General features: G+C 43.8%; 2 protein-coding genes across 3 annotated transcripts in view; one reads left to right on the forward strand and one right to left on the reverse strand.

Annotated features, from left to right (window-relative positions):
- The window catches only part of LOC123513326 (protein PRRC2A-like), a 137,400-nt gene extending 128,817 nt beyond the window's left edge, over positions 1–8,583 (forward strand). The window contains 1 exon segment of the mRNA XM_045270442.1: positions 4,617–8,583. Within this exon segment, the coding sequence (XP_045126377.1) occupies positions 4,617–4,702 (86 nt within the window). The 3' untranslated portion in view covers positions 4,703–8,583.
- An 804-nt stretch (positions 8,584–9,387) lies between these two features.
- On the reverse strand, positions 9,388–17,672 carry LOC123513325 (profilin-like). Of its 2 annotated transcripts, XM_045270440.1 has the most exons (4): positions 17,491–17,671; positions 13,075–13,191; positions 11,389–11,542; positions 9,388–10,609 (listed from the first exon to the last, which is right to left on the reverse strand). In XM_045270440.1, exons 1-3 carry the CDS (start codon positions 17,599–17,601, stop codon positions 11,390–11,392), a joined length of 381 nt encoding a protein of 126 aa, XP_045126375.1. In that variant the 5' UTR covers positions 17,602–17,671; the 3' UTR covers positions 9,388–10,609; position 11,389. The 2 variants fall into 2 exon arrangements, with proteins under 2 accessions (XP_045126375.1, XP_045126376.1); XM_045270441.1 differs by having other exon boundaries at positions 9,388–11,542; positions 17,491–17,672.
- Positions 17,673–18,139: the final 467 nt, after the last annotated feature.

Raw genomic sequence — 18,139 nt, forward strand, 5'->3', positions numbered from 1 at the left:
TGCTGTTTTTTTGCTTGTTTTCGCATGTTTAAGCAATCTAGTTCTTGCTTATATCCACGTTCATTCATAAGTTGTTTTTTTGTAACAGTATCATATATCTGTATTTACTAACATTCTGTGCAGTTAACGTCCATATTCCTTGTTCATCATCTTGAGACAGTTCTATTAGTTCAGCGTCTCTCATACCCACTGACTCATTATAAGGTTCAGTTACTTTAATGCCTCCTTTACCTACAGACATTCCGCACAGTTCACCTCTTGTTTTGTTGACTTGTTATTTGGGGAGTTGTCGCCCCCTTGTTGGCCTCGAGTCACTCCCACGGGCGGTGAATCACGCGTTCCTCTCTCGCCCACCGTCAGACGTCACCGCCGCCGCCGCCACCACCATCGGAGAGAGCTATGCGTGCAGGGCAAAAACTAGCACTTTCCCGTTCAAAATAGCTTGCGGGGGTTTGCTCTTGGCGCCACCCTTGTCCACGTGTTTGTTGGTCTGTCACCCCTGCTCCCTCTGCACACCCACTTCCTCTTCTCTCTCTCTCTCTCTCTCTCTCTCTCTCTCTCTCTCTCTCTCTCTCTCTCTCTCTCTCTTCACTTCACTCACTCTTTCGCTTCGAGTTTATTTTTTCCTTGCTTCGTCTTTCTCCCATTCACGTAACTTTCTGGAAATTCATTATGAGAGTGTTTTCCCCCTCGCTTTTTTTTCATAGTTGTGTATTGCTGTTTTGTGTCTTGTTTCTACGAGGAAGGGAAATATTTACTCTCTCTCTCTCTCTCTCTCTCTCTCTCTCTCTCTCTCTCTCTCTCTCTCTCTCTCTCTCTCTCTCTCTCTCTCTCTCTCTCTCTCTCTCTCTCTCTCTCTCTCTCTCGTACGGCTGAGCAAACAACACCACGTAGACTGTTTACTCTCGAGCACCCTTAAGATAGGCACAGAGAGAGAGAGAGAGAGAGAGAGGAATCCTTTCATATTCATCTTACTTTTAGATATAAGCAGTGACCTGTATATTTATCTGTTTATTTAGTCTGAGCTTTCAAAATAAGGCGGTACGAGGCATAAGGATGAGTCATGGATTTGGGAGGGAGAGTTGGGGGGTGGTCATGTAGCAGGTGTAGAGTGCACCTGCGAAAGAGAGAGAGAGAGAGAGGCGGATATAGTAAAGTTGGGTTAAGAGGAGTGGAGACAAGGAGTTGGAAATCTAAGTGAGGGAAGAGGTGGAAGGGGAGATGGAGGCTAAAGATGAAGGAGGAGGAGGGGGGGGAAGATTACTTAGCCCAAATTCCCTTCCTTGTGTGGGTTGAGTCCTTCTATCACTGTATTCAGAATAGTAGTAGTGGTGGTGGTAGTAGTAGTAGTAGTAGTAGTAGTAGTAGTAGTAGTAGTAGTAAAGAAGGAATACCTGTTTTTATTATTTTTTTGTATTAATTCATGTTTGTGTTCAATATTTAGTGTTATTGTAGTTATATTACTGTGTGTGTGTGTGTGTGTGTGTGTGTGTGTGTGTGTGTGTGTGTGTGTGTGTCTTCTGTATCGCTGCTTTAGAAAATATTTGTTGTTGTGATGGTGGTGATGGCGATGGTGATGACAGTAGTGGTGGTGATGATGATGGTGATGGTGGTGATGGCGATGGTGATGGTGATGGTAATGACAGTGGTGGTGATGGCGATGGCGGTGATGGTGATGGCAATGGTGGTGATGGCGATGGTAATGACAGTGGTGGTGATGGCGATGGTAATGACAGTGGTGGTGATGGCGATGGTGATGACAGTGGTGATGATGGCGATGGCGGTGATGGCGATGGTGATGACAGTGGTGGTGATGGCGATGGCGGTGATGGTGATGGTAATGACAGTGGTGGTGATGGCGATGGTGATGACAGTGGTGATGGTGGTGAAATGAATTAAACAAGTCAGACTGATTTGGCTAAAACGTCCTCCTGCTCCCTCCCTCATCTACTCTTCCTCTTTCTAGCTGGCTGTGGTATACTCTTTCTCTCTCTCTCTCTCTCTCTCTCTCTCTCTCTCTCTCTCTCTCTCTCTCTCTCTCTCCGCTCGTTACTCTTTTCACACCTCACCTTCCTCCTCACACCAACTCCTCTTCTTTGTTTCCTTTCTTCTCTCACCTCTTTTCCTTCCTTACTTCTTTCTAACCTCCTTTCATCTCTCCAATTCCGTCCCTCCCTCACCTAAACTTTCTTTTCCTCTTCTCTCTCCTGTTTTCCATCCTTTTCTTCACTTTCTTTTTTCCTCTTTGTTCCCCTTTCTCTCTCTCTCTCTCTCTCTCTCTCTCTCTCTCTCTCTCTCTCTCTCTCTCTCTCTCTCTCTCTCTCTCTCTCTCTCTCTCTCTCTCTCTCTCTCTCTCTCTCTCTCTGTGTGTGTTCCCATTCGCGTTCAATATCCCGTCACTACCTATCCTCTCTTTATTATCGTTGTTTTTTCTATCCATTTAATATCGTCCTTCTATTGCATCTCCTTTCCCCCTTCCTCTCTATCTTCTTTTCGTACCAGTTTATCTCCTTTTTTTCCCTTCTATTCCCCATTCTCTCCTTTCCTTTTTCCTATAGTGCAGTTCGTCAGGATTTAGAAAGAGAGAGAGAGAGGAGGGGGAGCCTTGCCAAGATTCTGACGTCAAATAATGTAAACTAGGCAAGTGTAACCACCTCCGCTAACGACCCATTGATATAAATAAGCAATTGTGAACGTGCCGTGAATGAACTAGGAACGCCGACAGACAGCACGCAGCGTTCGTTCATTTCAGCGTTCTCTTTGTTCGACTTACTCAGTTGTGGTAGATACGTTGGTGGTGGTGGTGGTGGTGGTATGGCTATTGAACGCGACAGAGAGAGAGAGAGAGAGAGTCGGCCGAATCCTCCTGCTAGCGTTTATACTGCAGTCTTCCCCCAACCCCCCTCTTTCTCTCCATCCCCATCCACTAGCTCTCCTCTCCTGAACACACTCTCTCTCTCTCTCTCTCTCTCTCTCTCTCTCTCTCTCTCTCTCTCTCTCTACCGGTGCAGTAAAGAAAGAGGGGAAGAACCTTTACTCTCTCTCTCTCTCTCTCTCTCTCTCTCTCTCTCTCTCTCAAGCGACAGTTGGGAGAAAGGGAAAAATTAGAGAAAGGGAGGAGGGGAAAGGGTTGGCTGAAATATTTGTGTCAGGTGGTGCGAGGAGGAGGAGGAGGAGGCGTTGAGGTACGGCAAGAAACTACCTCCAGGGGGCGCCATCTGTTACTTTCCTCCTCTTCCTCCTCCTCCTCCTCTTCTCCACTCTTCCTTTTTCATTTCTTTAACTTTCATCTCTGCTCCATAGACGCCGATATGTTTTCTCTCTCTCTCTCTCTCTCTCTCTCTCTCTCTCTCTCTCTCTCTCTCTCATTGATTCATACTCATCTCCACTCTTTCCTCCCTCTCTCAGCCTTCCTTAACTTTCCTCTCAGTTCCTCCTTCATAATTCACTTCTCTTTCTTTGTAACTTTCTCCTTTCCTCCTCCTCCTCCTCGTCATCGTCCTCCTTCTCCTTCTCCTCCTCGTGGCTGCTTCCTGCTCCTTTCTCTGAGCGCTTTGTCCTCGGATGTCAGGATGGAGAAGAGAAGGAGGAGGAGGAATAAGGGTTTGTATAAGGCTTCTATAGATATTCTCGTTCGTTCGTAAGTCTGAGGTCACCGTTTCCCTTTGAGTGTGTGTGTGTGTGTGTGTGTGTGTGTGTGTGTGTGTGCGCTCTACTGGCTGGCCGCTAGCTATAATCTCAGTGTCTGGCTGCCTGTCTCCATTCCTGTGTGTGTGTGTGTGTGTGTGTGTGTGTGAGCAAGCCAGCAAGTCAAACCAACACTTCCTTCTTTATTTATACCTTTTTCTACCGCTTCAATGAACTACAGTAGTTGACCGATTTAACTCAAGCAGACCCCAGCCAAACTTAACGGAGCGTAGTGACTCAACCCCGCGAAACAGACCCAACTCAACCGACTGACTGACTGAGTTAACTGACTGACTGGCTCTCTTTGTCCCTCCCCCGCGTGGCTGTCAGAACGCCGCCACCTGCTCTCCGTCATAAGGGTGTCAGTTTGAGGTCAGGGAAGCGGGCGAAGCGGGCAGGGGAGTAAAGGAATAGGAGGGAGGGATGGAGGGAGTGTAAAGGAAAGTTGGTGCAGTGTAGAGGTAAATATAGTGCGAGAGAGAGAGAGAGAGAGAGAGAGAGAGAGAGAGAGAGAGACATATTTCACCTCGCCAGCTGTTCCACATTACCAACAGAACCCTTCATCTCAAGCCTAATAAGTTCACCGCACCTCCCTTCCCTTCTTGACTCTTCCCTTCCACGGCTAAATTTAAAGAGAGAGAGAGAGAGAGAGAGAGAGAGAGAGAGAGAGAGAGAGAGAGAGAAGATATGACAGCTAGAATCAGATATATAAGAAATATATAGGTTATGGATAAATGTGAGAGAGAGAGAGAGTGTGTGTGTGTGTGTGTGTGTGTGTTGCAGTGCTATTTAGCTAAGAATAGAAAGCACTAACCCACATTCATTCTTTCCTTCAGTACTCTTCCTTACCTAATCTTTCACAAGTCAACACACACCCAGTACAAACATTGCGATACCTTTTAACATTTCTCCTTTTTCTCTCTTTGCAGACGGCAGCGAAGGATCCAAGTTCAGGTTTAACATCTTCCGCGGATTCTGGCGTCGGAAACAATACTCCTTCGACAACAAAGTATAGAGTTAAGCCACCACTGAACCCAAGCCACACGAACGCCATCTACCCAGCCAGCCAACCAGCCAGACACGCCATTCAGCCACAGAGAGCTTGGGTGGGTTGGAGAACGTGGAAAGTTACCTTGCACTTCATTACCAGCCCGCATTGACCGACATACAGACAGGCACCGATATAGAGGGCTGACTCGCGTGGTGGACTGCGGTTAGGAGGGCGGCACGGTATATCGTTTTAGCGGCGGTGAATGAGGGCGACGTGAAGGCAGGCAGCTCGCGACCTTGTACTGCTTAAAAAAAAAAAAAAAAAAAAAACAAGTAATGCACCGGCGTGACTTTGAAATCAGCGTGGGTGTTTGAGGCAGCGGTGAGGAACGGAGTGATGTGTTGGGGAGAGTGAGTGACCTTGACGAGACAAACCGACCGCTCTTTTACCCGCCACTATAGCACCCCCTCACCCCACCAGCTCCGCCCCGCCGTCGCCGCCGCCGCCTCTCTCTGGTCTGGGCCAAGGGCGTTAGGAAACCTCTCAGCTGTTATTGCAGACTCGAGGGCTTCATCAGCGCATTATTAGTGTATAGGTAGCAGTGTTGTGAAGGTGAGAGAAGGGGAGTGATGGCGGTGGTGTTGGCGGTGGGATGATGTGGGTCAGAATCAGAATGAATGTGATGTTTGTCTCGTCTTCTCCATAACGTCGTGACGCCACATTTCTCGCAGTTATGTGACACTTGGGAGAGAGAGAGAGAGAGAGAGAGAGAGAGAATACTACACGCGGCTTCCATTGCCTGCTATAATGTAATTCGTCGGGCAGTGGTCGTTACATCCGGAAGTGAAGATTAACATACAAATTACTCAAACGGTAATATTTTCCCGCCGTTGCACGAGAGATTGGTCGTTTGTTATAATAATACCCCTGAATTAGATCCTTCCGTATGACTAGTTCGTCCCTCAATGCAGCTTTTTATATTAACATTTAAGTAACGTCCCTTTATGAACCCTCCACCTGATGCTGAGGGTCCTGGTGTCTGGTCGTAACTCGTCAGGTAACAAGCCGTGGCCCTACAGAGTCAGAGAAGTAAATATCTGCAGTTAATGTTAAGTAACCAAAGAGTAAGAGGTAAGACAACGTGCAACACCGGAGAGATTATTGAGAAATACAGCAGATAAACTAGTGGTCATGATGCGTGAGTCATGTTCCCAGAAACTATAAAGAACTATAAGGTAAGTAAGTGTAGCTGCTATCACGGGTCTAGCGGAGGCTGGGAGAGTTTGGTCACGGCTCAAGTAACACTGTGATGGATGTGCTCGTGTTCCCCTGCCTGCGAGCTGCCATGTGACGACTATTCCGTTAGTGAATGGCTGCAATGGACGTTTACAAATGGAAGCAGGTGATGCACTTAGTTACCAGACGCTTTGCGAGAGGCCATCAGTGGCGTCACAATGGCGTGGGATGAGGCCCTATATCGGTCATAGTCCCGGCTATTGCTACTGAATGGGATGCTGAACTGGGACAGAGTGAAGCGCTCCTCTCAACTGTATGGAAAAGTTAATTATTCAAAAGCTGGTGAGAATTTAATATCGAGTTTTTCCAGCAGATAAGTCAGAGCTGCTTGATTATGATACAGGAGAAAACAAAGTAGATGGAGTTAAAGAAAATAAAGTGTCAAACGTCCATTTTTAACTAACTTTAGGGAACCAGATAAACCAGAGATACTTGTGCTTATCAGCAAGTCTTATCTGGAGGCTGTGTTCCTTTGTGACATACATGCCTTTTATATCACAGCATCCTTGCCCCCAAAGAATCAGGGTCACCTTACCTCTGCCTGCATCACTACAAGGCCTGCACTCACTTGCCTTACAACCAGGGTCACCTTACCTCTGCGTGCATCACCTTTCACCCGCCTTACTAACATGGCCACCTACACGTAGATGACCAAACTCGCCTGAGCTGTGTAGACCTGTGAATAAGCAACCAAGCCCTTCGTGTGGCCAATTGTCTGCAAAACCACATTCCTCTTAGATTAATTGTGGAAAGTACACCATATTGATTTCCGGGACGATTTTAATGATTGTATAAGTTTCCGTGAAGCAAAGATGGTGTCTGACTTGACTGATGAAGAGGATTCACGAAGAGCGTTCTTGAGACACCCTCCGTACACTACTGTAATCAAATCAATGGTACACTTTATTCATTACAAACCGTCCGAAAAATCAATTAAGCCTTCACTGGACAGGAACTAAGAACTGTTACCTTCCTTCAAGATTTGATCCTTTACTTTACTGCTTAGAAATTTATCTGAACTCAGTAAAAAGTGGTAAAGATGTGGCCTCGACACATGTTGACATTTAAATTACAACTTTGGAAGAGGTCAGTGGCTCGAGTCCAAAGATTTCATAATTATTGAGGCCTTTGTACCCTCGGTCACTGCACTAACCCACACATCTATAGACAGCCACCGACATCTTTAACTAAACCATCCATGTTCCAAGTCCAAGATGGCACAAAACTACAAAATTTTCCAAGTTCAGCTTTACCATAACTTACTTGCTCCCTCCAGCCTTTCAGTCTAAACCGGTGGTAACACTTGCAGCCCTCCACCCCGAGGCCTCCAAGTGTAGACAGTAGTTGAGCCTCATATCAAGTCATTTAGGCGTGACCACCGATGCGTGACGAGTGGCGAGTGACAGAGCCAATAATGGTGTCACATCACTCACTGTACTTGGTGGACCCCACTCAACATATATAAAGATAGATCGTGAGTTGCTGTGTATAATAAGCTTGATGAATATTTAAGAGTTGTAAAAATGCTTGTCTTACGGAGGGTTAAATTCCTAATAATATCTGGTTATGTACAATATGATGATTTGTAAATACTTACTACTCGTACATGCATAAACTTACTACACTCCCTCCCATCCCAGGTTTATTTTTGTTTTCTTTTATGCTTCTGAGGGTTTACATATAAATTGATAACATGTATATACGTATATATTATATATTCCATAAATTTCCTAGTGGCTGCTGTGTAAATGGTGTTGCCCCTTCCATATGAAGCCTGACTTGCCAGATGGACTGGTCAAACCTTCATCCCTTCGCATATATGCCTTCATTATTAATCAGATTCTTTTTCTACAACTCAAGGATCTCAGGCAGTGTTGTGAAGCTGTAGCCAGACGTCCCTACCTTGCTCCCGTGTAAGTGGCTCGGTATCTCGCTTATACTGGCAAAATTATCAAAAAGATTCCTCAGGAACATGATTGTTGATGTTCCCTGGATATATTTTTCATTACTTGCAGATACGTGCTTTAAAATAAATAACCAACAGCAGTGTACAGGATTTTTTAGTCTCTGACAGCTATCCTTGTGTAGTCATTAATTAACACACTAAGGTGAAATCACAAGCTTCTAATTCATCTAGGTTAACACGGATATGCGCCACAATCAACATTTACCAAAAAAAGATACATATATAAATATAAAAAGTAAGTCAAGGCTGGATTTTTTAAAATTTTATTTTTTCCTTTTTATTTATTTTTTTTTTTCTTTATTTTATTCACTTAATTTATTTTCTTTTATTTGTTTATTTTTTGGTCATTATCAGGTTCATCTGGGATTGCTGTGGTGGCGGCAATCCAGTCAGTCACCCACTCAGTACTTCTTGTCATGCCAGCTCACGCTTTCTCCAGCCTCCTGCACATTCAAACAAAGCCGCCCACCACACACACACACATATACACACACACACAACGTGCTTGTGTACAATCCAAGCTTCCCAGACAGAGCCTTCCGTTTCATCGCGCCGAAACAATTGTGCTATGTATTTTTTTAACAACTTTATTTGCAGATTTTTATTAACTTGTAAGCCACATGAAAATAAACTACTAGATGGACTGGTTCTCTTCCTCAAACTCCTCCAAGTGTTTTCTGTGTATCCTATACTTCTATTTTCTTTCCAGATCATGCAAGACCTAACTAGTGCTGAAATAATGTCAAAGTAAGGGCATTCCATGATCAAGGGTCAATACTTTTCAGGCTGTGGTAAATTAAGTATGTAAGGGTTAGAAGGCAAAGCAACACCCTACACGATGAAGGAAGTGGCAGGTAGATGGTGGTGGGGAGTATACTGTAGTGGTTAACAATCCAAGGGGCGAGTAGTGTTTATATTTTAGTTTATACCAACACTGGCAGACTTGGGTGGTGTGTGATTTTGGGAGTAGGAGAAAATTGTGTTGGATGATCACTGGGGAGAATAGAATATACTGGTAGTGGTAGAGAAAGGAAAATAACTTGTATTGGTAACTATGGCAAGGGCCATTATACTAGTGTGGTATGATACGTTATAATTATTAGATGTGGGAAAATGCACTTGTATAGTATATATGATGGGGGATACACGAGTGTACTCTCACTGTATAGGCAATGAAATAGACTTGAACTGCTACACATGGGACAAAAGACGTACTTCACTGTTAGCTTAGTCTAGTCTGAGAAATTCCTGAAGACAAACCCGTATCAAGCAGCACAGCGTACACCTCCACCCGTGCTGCTTCATGTAACGCAAACACCACGAGTCAGGAATGTAGGTCGTGCGAGTCAGTGCTGGTTTATGGGAGTCAAAACAGCCCTGGGACACCAAGCCACACACCATGTTTCAGGACGTGGGGAAGGCCACACGGCAACAAATCAAAGGGTTGTTATTAAGTAGTGTTTATTGGGGGCAATGGAAGCTGTACAATACTGAACGCCAGCAGTAACTACCAGCGCGGCAGAACACCAAGCCTTGGCACATGTGGTCCAATTTTGTGCCTCTTAAAGCATCAGCACTGACCATGAAGGGCCAGCACTGTGCTTGCCCTTAAGTTATAAATGATCAAACCAGCAATTCTGAACCAGATGTATATTTTGAACATTATTAATAGGATGACCACATTTAACTTTTTATTACTTCAGGTTCATAATCGCTAGTCTCACTGAATGATGACTTCAATCCCCCATTTTCAAGAAATTAAATTTGAGATTCTTTAATATCCCCCTTCAAATCAATAGCAATAAATGGCATAAACAAATAAAAGACTGAGCAAATGCACAGTAAGATATTAGGACCCAATATTCAGATACAGGCTAGAGTAAGTTTCCTTAAAAGAAAATATAGTTCGTTGGATATCAACATAAAAGATACCACTTGAAAATAAGGAATGCATATTCCATTTAATCGTTCCCATTGAGTGATGTTATACCTGTAGAAACCTTTCTTCCTCTAAGGAACAAATTCAGTTATACAGTTCAACACAGGATCAGTGGCTAGCAGAGACTAGACACTCACACAAGTGTTGGAGAGGGGAGAGCAGAGTGAGAGTAGGCAGAGGGGAGTGGGAGGGAGGGAGGGAGGGAACGAAGAGGTAGGAGGAGGAAGGAGGAAACACAGCAGGAAGACGAGGAAGGAGGAGGGTGGCAGGACAGGAAGCAGCAGATCATCCCTCCCCCACTAAATGCTCAGATGCACACAGGCTAGCCACTTCTCTATTAGATGCAAAATCATCACTTACAAAGAGTGCAAGTTAATTCATAAGAAAGCTTCAATAATAAATTGTTCATGGAAAAATTTTATTATACAAAAGTGTTCAAACGCGAAAAGTATATCACTTGAGAACCCTTGATGTCGATTCAACACATCAACACTGTCAAAGCCGCTCCCAAACAACATCTGTTATTAACCAAAAACAAAGGGCTTCCACATTATTTATTTTTTTCAGTTTGCTGCTTTTTTGTTCAGACAGAGTTAAGAGTTATGATGGAACATGTATGGTTCATAACAGTCACTCATAACTCCATTGGTCAACACTGGTATATCACATGTCATCCACTGCCACAAACTTCAAAGTGAAGATACTGTGATATTCAGGAGCTCTGCCATCACTGCAAAGAAATGGCGACAGGTGTGAGTCCTACACCTGTACACTCATCATCAGTAAGTCAAGGGCACTGGTGGTGGAGGAGAAAGGCCACCCACCTCCATCCACTCTTTACACATCACACAAGCACATGCATTTTTCAGCAACCTAATCAAGCGAGCAGAGAAACCTTGAACCGTGTCAGCCAGCGCTCCAAAAAGTGCTGGCTGAAGGTGGCAGCTTTTCCCTCGCCTTATTTGAGTTATAATTGCCAGAAAGATGTGTGCGTGTGCGACGTGATTGTACAGTGCTCTTGACCACTTCATGGCTTTATTCTAAGATACTTAAGTCTTCCATTTGCAGTTAGAACCGACTTTACTTCCCATACTTTCCTCTATCTTATTTTCTAATGCACTTAAGTCACCTCACTTTAAACCATTTTTTTTGTTTTCCTGCACTGAGATGGCAGCCACATCAATCAATAACAGTTCCATTATTCTACGTGTAACAATGAAGCAAGCAACACAATCCTCCCTACACACTGATGGTGACATTTCATATAGACTGAGGACACATCATACACATTCTTAGGTTACCTCTCAAACATGTGGCAGTACTGTCAGAACTCATAACACTTAACATACCAACACCATATCCATCCTTATATAATTCAGGATATATAAAAAAAATCATCTTAAATAGTTTAGCCAAAAAATAAACAAGCCATAAGACATTAGGACTCAGATCCGACACTCGAGTTACACCGGCAGGAGCATGAGAGCGACACACAGGGGAGGGACTGACCTCAGTAAGACATGGAGATTAGGTAGTCCCCTAGAGACTCTACGACGTTAGCCACCTGGGGGTGTTGGATGGGCTCCTCAAATACTGCTACCAATATTGTTTGCAAGGTCTTCATTGAGTGCATTCCGGACTTGCCCTTCTTGCATCGGATAACCTGGAGAGGAAGGGGGAGGGGAGGGGGATATGGTTAATAATCCTACATTTTAATACACAACTTGGGTTCATAATGCTACCATACATTTAGTTCTACCATAACCCACCTAACACCAGTAGCACCTAATTACCAACGCTACAACAGAAGCCACACCCATTCACCAACACAGCAGCTTTGTCCTGTCTCCCAGTACAATAGTTCATCCATCAGAGAGAGAGAGAGAGAGAGAGAGAGAGAGAGAGAGAGAGAGAGAGAGAGAGAGAGAGAGAGAGAGAGAGAGAGATTCAAACTTGTATTAACTAACCAATCCTGATGTCCTCTATAATCATTTAAAGACCCAAACTAATCTCCCTCAGCACAACTAACCTACCTTCACAAAAATGTATTCAACTTCCCTATTTACACAAGTTTTCCCACACCACCAAAAAGTATCTCGCCTGTATGTCACTAGCACCACCGTTCCTTTCCAATACAGTAAGTTCCCTTGACTGAATCTGGTATTCTAACCATATTTGTCAGGAGCATGGAGTGCCTGCGCATATTTAAAGTCCACTCCAGTAAACAAGACCTACCTCCCTCCTCCCACCTCCCACTCAGCGACTTGTCATCAACACACTAGAGGGGAAAAAACAAACGATTTTTTTTCTTCCCCCTTCATTGCTCAATATGTACTCCCATCAACCACTGGCTACGTTATTTCCCTACACGTCAGACACTTTCTTTCCTTTAACTGTAATGCATCAATTCTTTTAAAAACTACTTAATTACACCTCTCCCCGCTACAGCTCAACTTTAATTTACCGCGATTATCCTTCATTAATTCACTTTAAATCAGTTCTCTTGGTATTTCTCAAAAAAGGAACAATAAAAAATATTAAAAAAAAGAAAAAACAAGCTTTAAATGTAGCTGCTTTCTAGAAACTACTTACCTAATATATCAGTGACTACATACATACTCTGCGTCTCCTCCCAGCATGTAGTCACTGCTGCCAACACACTAACTCACCTCACCATTCCTAACCATAACCACAAAACCTGACAGCCCAGCCTGGGATCACAATCACTGCAGAAAACAGGATGAAATGACAGTAACAACATAAATCGAGGTCTTCCTGTTACTCTCCTGGCGTCCCCACACCCTTCTACAGACTCCCTCATTACCCCCACCCCACTCCACCCTCCTGCAGCCTTTCCCTACACCTCACTCACTTACAACACTAAATGTCACGATATAGAAATGGCTGTCTGGGATGGTGATAGTAACAAGTAATAAAAGCGTTGGCTCAATAAAGTCTGCCTGTGTAATTAAATAAAAGGAAATTATCATTATCACTGAAATTCACTTATAAACACCATGTAATAAAAAAAAAAGTTACACAAATGAAAGGAATTTTAAGCTAGGTACAATCAGCGTTACTAATACACTGACTGCACATTACAACACCAGGCTAAGCAGACCAAGGAACAAGCGCTCACTTCTCAGTCTGCCTTGGCAAGGCTTTTGTTGAGAGGCAGCAGCTGAAGGGACTTACTTTGTCAGTGCCAGAGAGGTAGAAGAACTTTTCACCGCCTATATGGACGCCACTCATGGCAAGATTACCCTGATCTGCAAAACTACTTGACAGTTTTACTAGTTCTTCCCGAGTGGGCTGGAAAGACGAGAGAAAATTTGGTTAGTCATGCATCATCAAATGGTACACAATTCATAAAATATAGTCAATTATATCGTCTGAAACAACGTACCATCTATTCAACATCTGCATTATACCCATTATACCAAGCGTACTGAACACACACACACACACACACAGTTATACAAGAGATACCTTATTCTGCCCGTACTTCATGCTTGGATACAGAACTGAACACTCAGACCTCTAATATAAACCCTACACTAGTCATCCACGCAACACCAGCAAATAATAAACAATCCTTCCATACTATTAAGTCAGAAGTGAAATAACGTCGTCCCACCATCGCCTGGCAGAAATCTGAGCATTACAAGCACGAACCACAAAATAACTCGCCAATAACAAGACAAACGGCAGACACCAAGACATCCCAAATTCCTGAGACACCAACATTCCTTACTCCCTTTACGGCATCCATTGACCTCATGGATGTATCCATCTTCACTCCTCCAATCTCTTTCGTGCCTTCCTCAGCTACCTCTCTCTCATACCCATCACCCACTCGCCATGTCTTTGTTTAGTGTGTCAATGCCGCTGAATGAAGGGGTCACAATGGGAGGATATTTGTAGCCTGTCACGGCCCTACTATCACACGCTAATTATCTACATACACTTGGATATAGGCCTTTCCATATGTAGCACAGCAGGTTACGCTATTATTAAGCTTGTTTTTCCACTTCATTCACTCAAACGTAATGTGAAACTGGAAATGATTACATGGAAAATACAGCAAAAATATTCATTTAATGACAATCTTTATAATTTTCAAACATGGTTCTTTAAAATCTATCATGTGCGAATGTTTAGGCAGCACATAATCTTGATAACATAACCCAGCTTATCTGAAACGTTGAATCTTTCTCGATCCTTCTCCCTGTACATGGGGAGGGGAGCGGGTGTTCACTGGGGAGGAAAGGAAGAATATTTACTGAAACTAGTGTAAACATAGTTGATAATGTTCAGGTTATCAATTCCAGATTCTTACGTACTACAAACACTGCAACTTATTCCTTCACTTCTAGCTACCTTTCCCTGACTGACAGACAGACAGACACAGACACAGACAGACAGACAGACAGAGACAGACAGACAGACAGACAGACAGACAGACACACACACACACACAGATTCATTAACAAAAAGTGATTCTAATACTATACCACTTTCGAACAAGAGCCAATACTCTAAAACGGACAATCAACATCATTTCAGAAAGTTAGGTCATGTTATGAGGGAACTTTCTCCGTAGGACTGACTGGTTCGGAAGCGCCGGGTGTGTGGCATGGGTGAGGCAGAAAGCATGGGTGGGTGTACTAGTTTGTAGGTCAATGATAATACTAGAAATGGATAGGCCCTGATCAATACTAACGCTGTGGTTTGAATAATTCCTCTGGGGAGGCTCGTGTGATGGCTGATGACCAATCAATCAATCAATCAATCAATCAATCTCTCTCTCTCTCTCTCTACTTATTCACTTCATATAGTCTTTGAAATTGAACTCTAAAAGCAAATTTGGAATCAGCCAGCCATACTCCATTTTCAAAACTGGCTTCAAACGTGCAAGAAAACCTGATATATTTCACTCTAGTATTTTCACATTCAAGCCCTAACTCATCAACCCACGAAGAATCAGAGCAGTTTCAAATCCATGTCAGGTGAATCAGAACTTCCACACCCCAATTACAGTGAGAACATTTAAAGAGTAGATATCCAAATTTTTTTCTGCATTTATACTTACACGTATTTAAATCCAAGGCTTTTAATGGGACTATTTGTAGTTGTACATTGTAATACGATGAATCCTCAATTATTATCTAATGTACAAGTTTACAGACTCGAGGAAGTACAGTGAAGTAATTGATGGTCAATGTAATACAATGAATATTCAATTATTAATGTACGGTGGTCAATTATATCACGCACGTACATATAATTACCCCTGCAATTAAGTATTTTGACAACTTCACAACCTTCCTCACGAACATTAATACACGAACTAACAATGATTATTCACCGCCTGCAAATAGCAACAAGCTATAATATTCACTTAACCCCTGAACTTTACCTAAATTACACGTCCATTAATCCGGCAATGTCAGTGAAATTACTGTTGCCAGCTCAATTTACTTTTCCTACTACGGCTGACTGAATAGGATAAGCGGGGCATTCAATCCACTTTCAATGCATACAGTATGGAGCGACAACGAAGCACATCAGCCGGCGATATAAATGCTGAAATCTGGAAATCCTACAACCGACTATCTAGTATTACAGTAAAATATTGTTCATGAACGTTCTCTCCCCATACACTGGATATTTTTAGTTACACCACATGCCTATCATCCCGTTAGTGTATATTTATCTCCTTGCTATGGGATTGGGGTGGAGGCGGCGCGCTAGCGAGTGATGGTGGGATTTCCCTGTCCTTCCTCACCATAGTAACTGAGGTTGGGAAGCCAAGTAGGTAACATCCAGGCTGGAACTAATGAGATCACTACCTACACGGCTCAGTCCTGCCTTTCATACACACACACAACCTGCCCGACTGTTTCAAGTCACCTAAAAAAAAAAAAAAAACCTAGTTACGTGATGTATAGTAACGTGTCTATATTAGTATCTACCGCATTTTTTCCTCTTCAAGCACGCACACACAACCAAACAGACACCAGGGTTAATAAGAAAAAAGGTTGAGAGTAGCATCTGTAACCCAAGCCAAGCTACTTCATTGCCCAGACCGGCAAAGTGAACAAAGTAACAAAGAATGGCAGGTATATACAACTACTAGATACATGCGATAGGTGTTGTAATATAAAACTAACCCGTATCAGCTAATCCTGTATTCGAGGTGTACATGTAACGCGTGTAATACAACATACTAGCGAGTATAGCCAGACAAGCCCCAAGCTGACGCACATTTACCCCCACCCCCATTGGCTGGCTGGACGACGCATGACCGGTGAGGCGAGGCTGTGTAGCCAAGAGTCCACTTATTTACTGGCGGGCAAAAAGACTACTTGGTGTAAGGCTAAATACAAAGCGAGACCAGTTCAAATTACTCACACGGGCCAAAATGTAGCTTAAAAGTGAGATTCTACCCTAGTAATCGTGGTAAAAATAATCTTACTTCGCCCGGAGGCAACAGACGGCTGAAAACGAAACAGACGGGGATTATATGCAAACAAACACGAGTCACACACTGCAAAACTGTGCGCTATACCCATACTAACGCTGCTGGACAAAACCGTCTTGAGCCATATAAAGGGCGGCATGTGCCTAACGGAGGTGACTCAGGTCTCATATTGCTCCACCCGACTCATGCTAAGCACAATGTCGGCGGATCACACCCAGACCTTTCACCCCGCGTCTGGTGAAGGCCGGGGAGGGGCTGCTCCATCTGGATAACCCTAGAGGCCTCTGCAGGTCCTCACCCTAACAGAAAACCCTGAAAACTTAATCATAACTAGAATATAGCAAGTCGGTTCATGGTACCCATCTAGCACCGCGCCCAGTTAGCTGCAGAATACAACTCTATTGATGAACTCGTTACCTCCGCGCTACAACGGGAATTATATCGTGAAAGGGAAATAACACCGGTGATGTCCCAAGTATGGCAAGACGTTACACAAGCTAGGCATCGATAACTGGTCCTCTATACTATGTGACATTTCAGACAGCAACCAGTTTCTCTCCCCGCCATCTACTACTACTACTACCACTACCACCACCACCACCACCGCCGCCGCCACAACCACACCGCCTCCCCTTAACTTGTAAAATCAATACGGAATATAAAGAAAGGGGGCTTAGCAGCACATACACGTGCACACGTACGTAGTGACGGGAATTACTAGTTATGTGAAAAATGGACCAAATTGGTGAAATAAATGCATATTTAGACTTCAGAAACCTACATCCTAACTCACCACACTTCACTTGTAGACCTTATAAGTAACACACCCTGCACTTTACATGGAGACAAACAGATAGACACAGTCACAGACAGATGGACAGACAGAAGCGGGTGGTCACAGTCATAATATTTGGGTCAGCGGGGAAGGGAAACTTTCACTCTTATCCTTCCCTCAGCTCATGCTACGGGAACAAAGGAACCCACGCCATGCCACGCTCAACGCAACTGACAGGCACACGAAAAGTGCCATATAAAGCCATTTTGTGCCCCGCTCTCTCTCTCTCTCACACACACACACACACACACACACAGCCGGCAAAATGTGCTAATTCATTTTTTCTACTTACTTCGATGTTATTACTTTTGGCCCATAATGTGCCGTCGTGACCTGCGATAACCGCCTTTGCTACAAGTCCAGAGCCCATAAGCTGCTGGTCAACGTAATTTTGCCACGACATTTTGAAATAATATGTATAAAACGAGCCGAAGCACCTCCCTCGCCACCTCTTACTGGACTACTGACTGGGAGAGGCAGGGCCGCAGCACGCCATGTCTTCCTCCGCCCTAATAGCCTACCGTCGTTCGCTATTTTACCATTTCCTACTTATCAACACTTCATAGTTGAGCCTTTTTTCGTCCATTCCATAACCAATTCTTAGTCGTAGTATTTTACAAAGTAGTTTTACTTATAAATCACTGCTTTACTCTATTCACTGCAACTCAAGTATTATAATAGTGACCCCTGCTGGCAACTCTATCCGCACCGGCATTCCCATCATGTTATCTGTTATCTCGGTGATTTCAACAGTTTGTTATGGTTCGGTATTAAACAAATTCATAGAATAAACAAATACACCATTTGGTTGGTATTTGCGCTAGCGAAAAGACCGTTTTGGACTAGTTTGTGAGGCGCAGTAGAGGATGAATCATGGCTGTTACTGGGAGGGTCCACCGGCCATGTGTCAAGTGACGTCACACCCTCGACCAGCGCGGGAA

This window comes from Portunus trituberculatus, chromosome 35, assembly GCF_017591435.1.
Source record: "Portunus trituberculatus isolate SZX2019 chromosome 35, ASM1759143v1, whole genome shotgun sequence".
In the NCBI taxonomy this organism is placed as follows: domain Eukaryota; kingdom Metazoa; phylum Arthropoda; class Malacostraca; order Decapoda; family Portunidae; genus Portunus; species Portunus trituberculatus.

Excerpts from the sequence above, each read along its gene's own strand:
- LOC123513325 (XM_045270441.1), bottom strand. The coding sequence starts at position 17,601 with ATGTCGTGGCAAAATTACGTTGACCAGCAGCTTATGGGCTCTGGACTT. Across the intron at positions 13,192-17,490 it reads CCAAAAGTAATAACATCGAA|CCCACTCGGGAAGAACTAGT; the intron begins GTAAGTAGAAAA and ends TCGTCTTTCCAG. Across the intron at positions 11,543-13,074 it reads ACCTCTCTGGCACTGACAAA|GTTATCCGATGCAAGAAGGG; the intron begins GTAAGTCCCTTC and ends CTTCCTCTCCAG.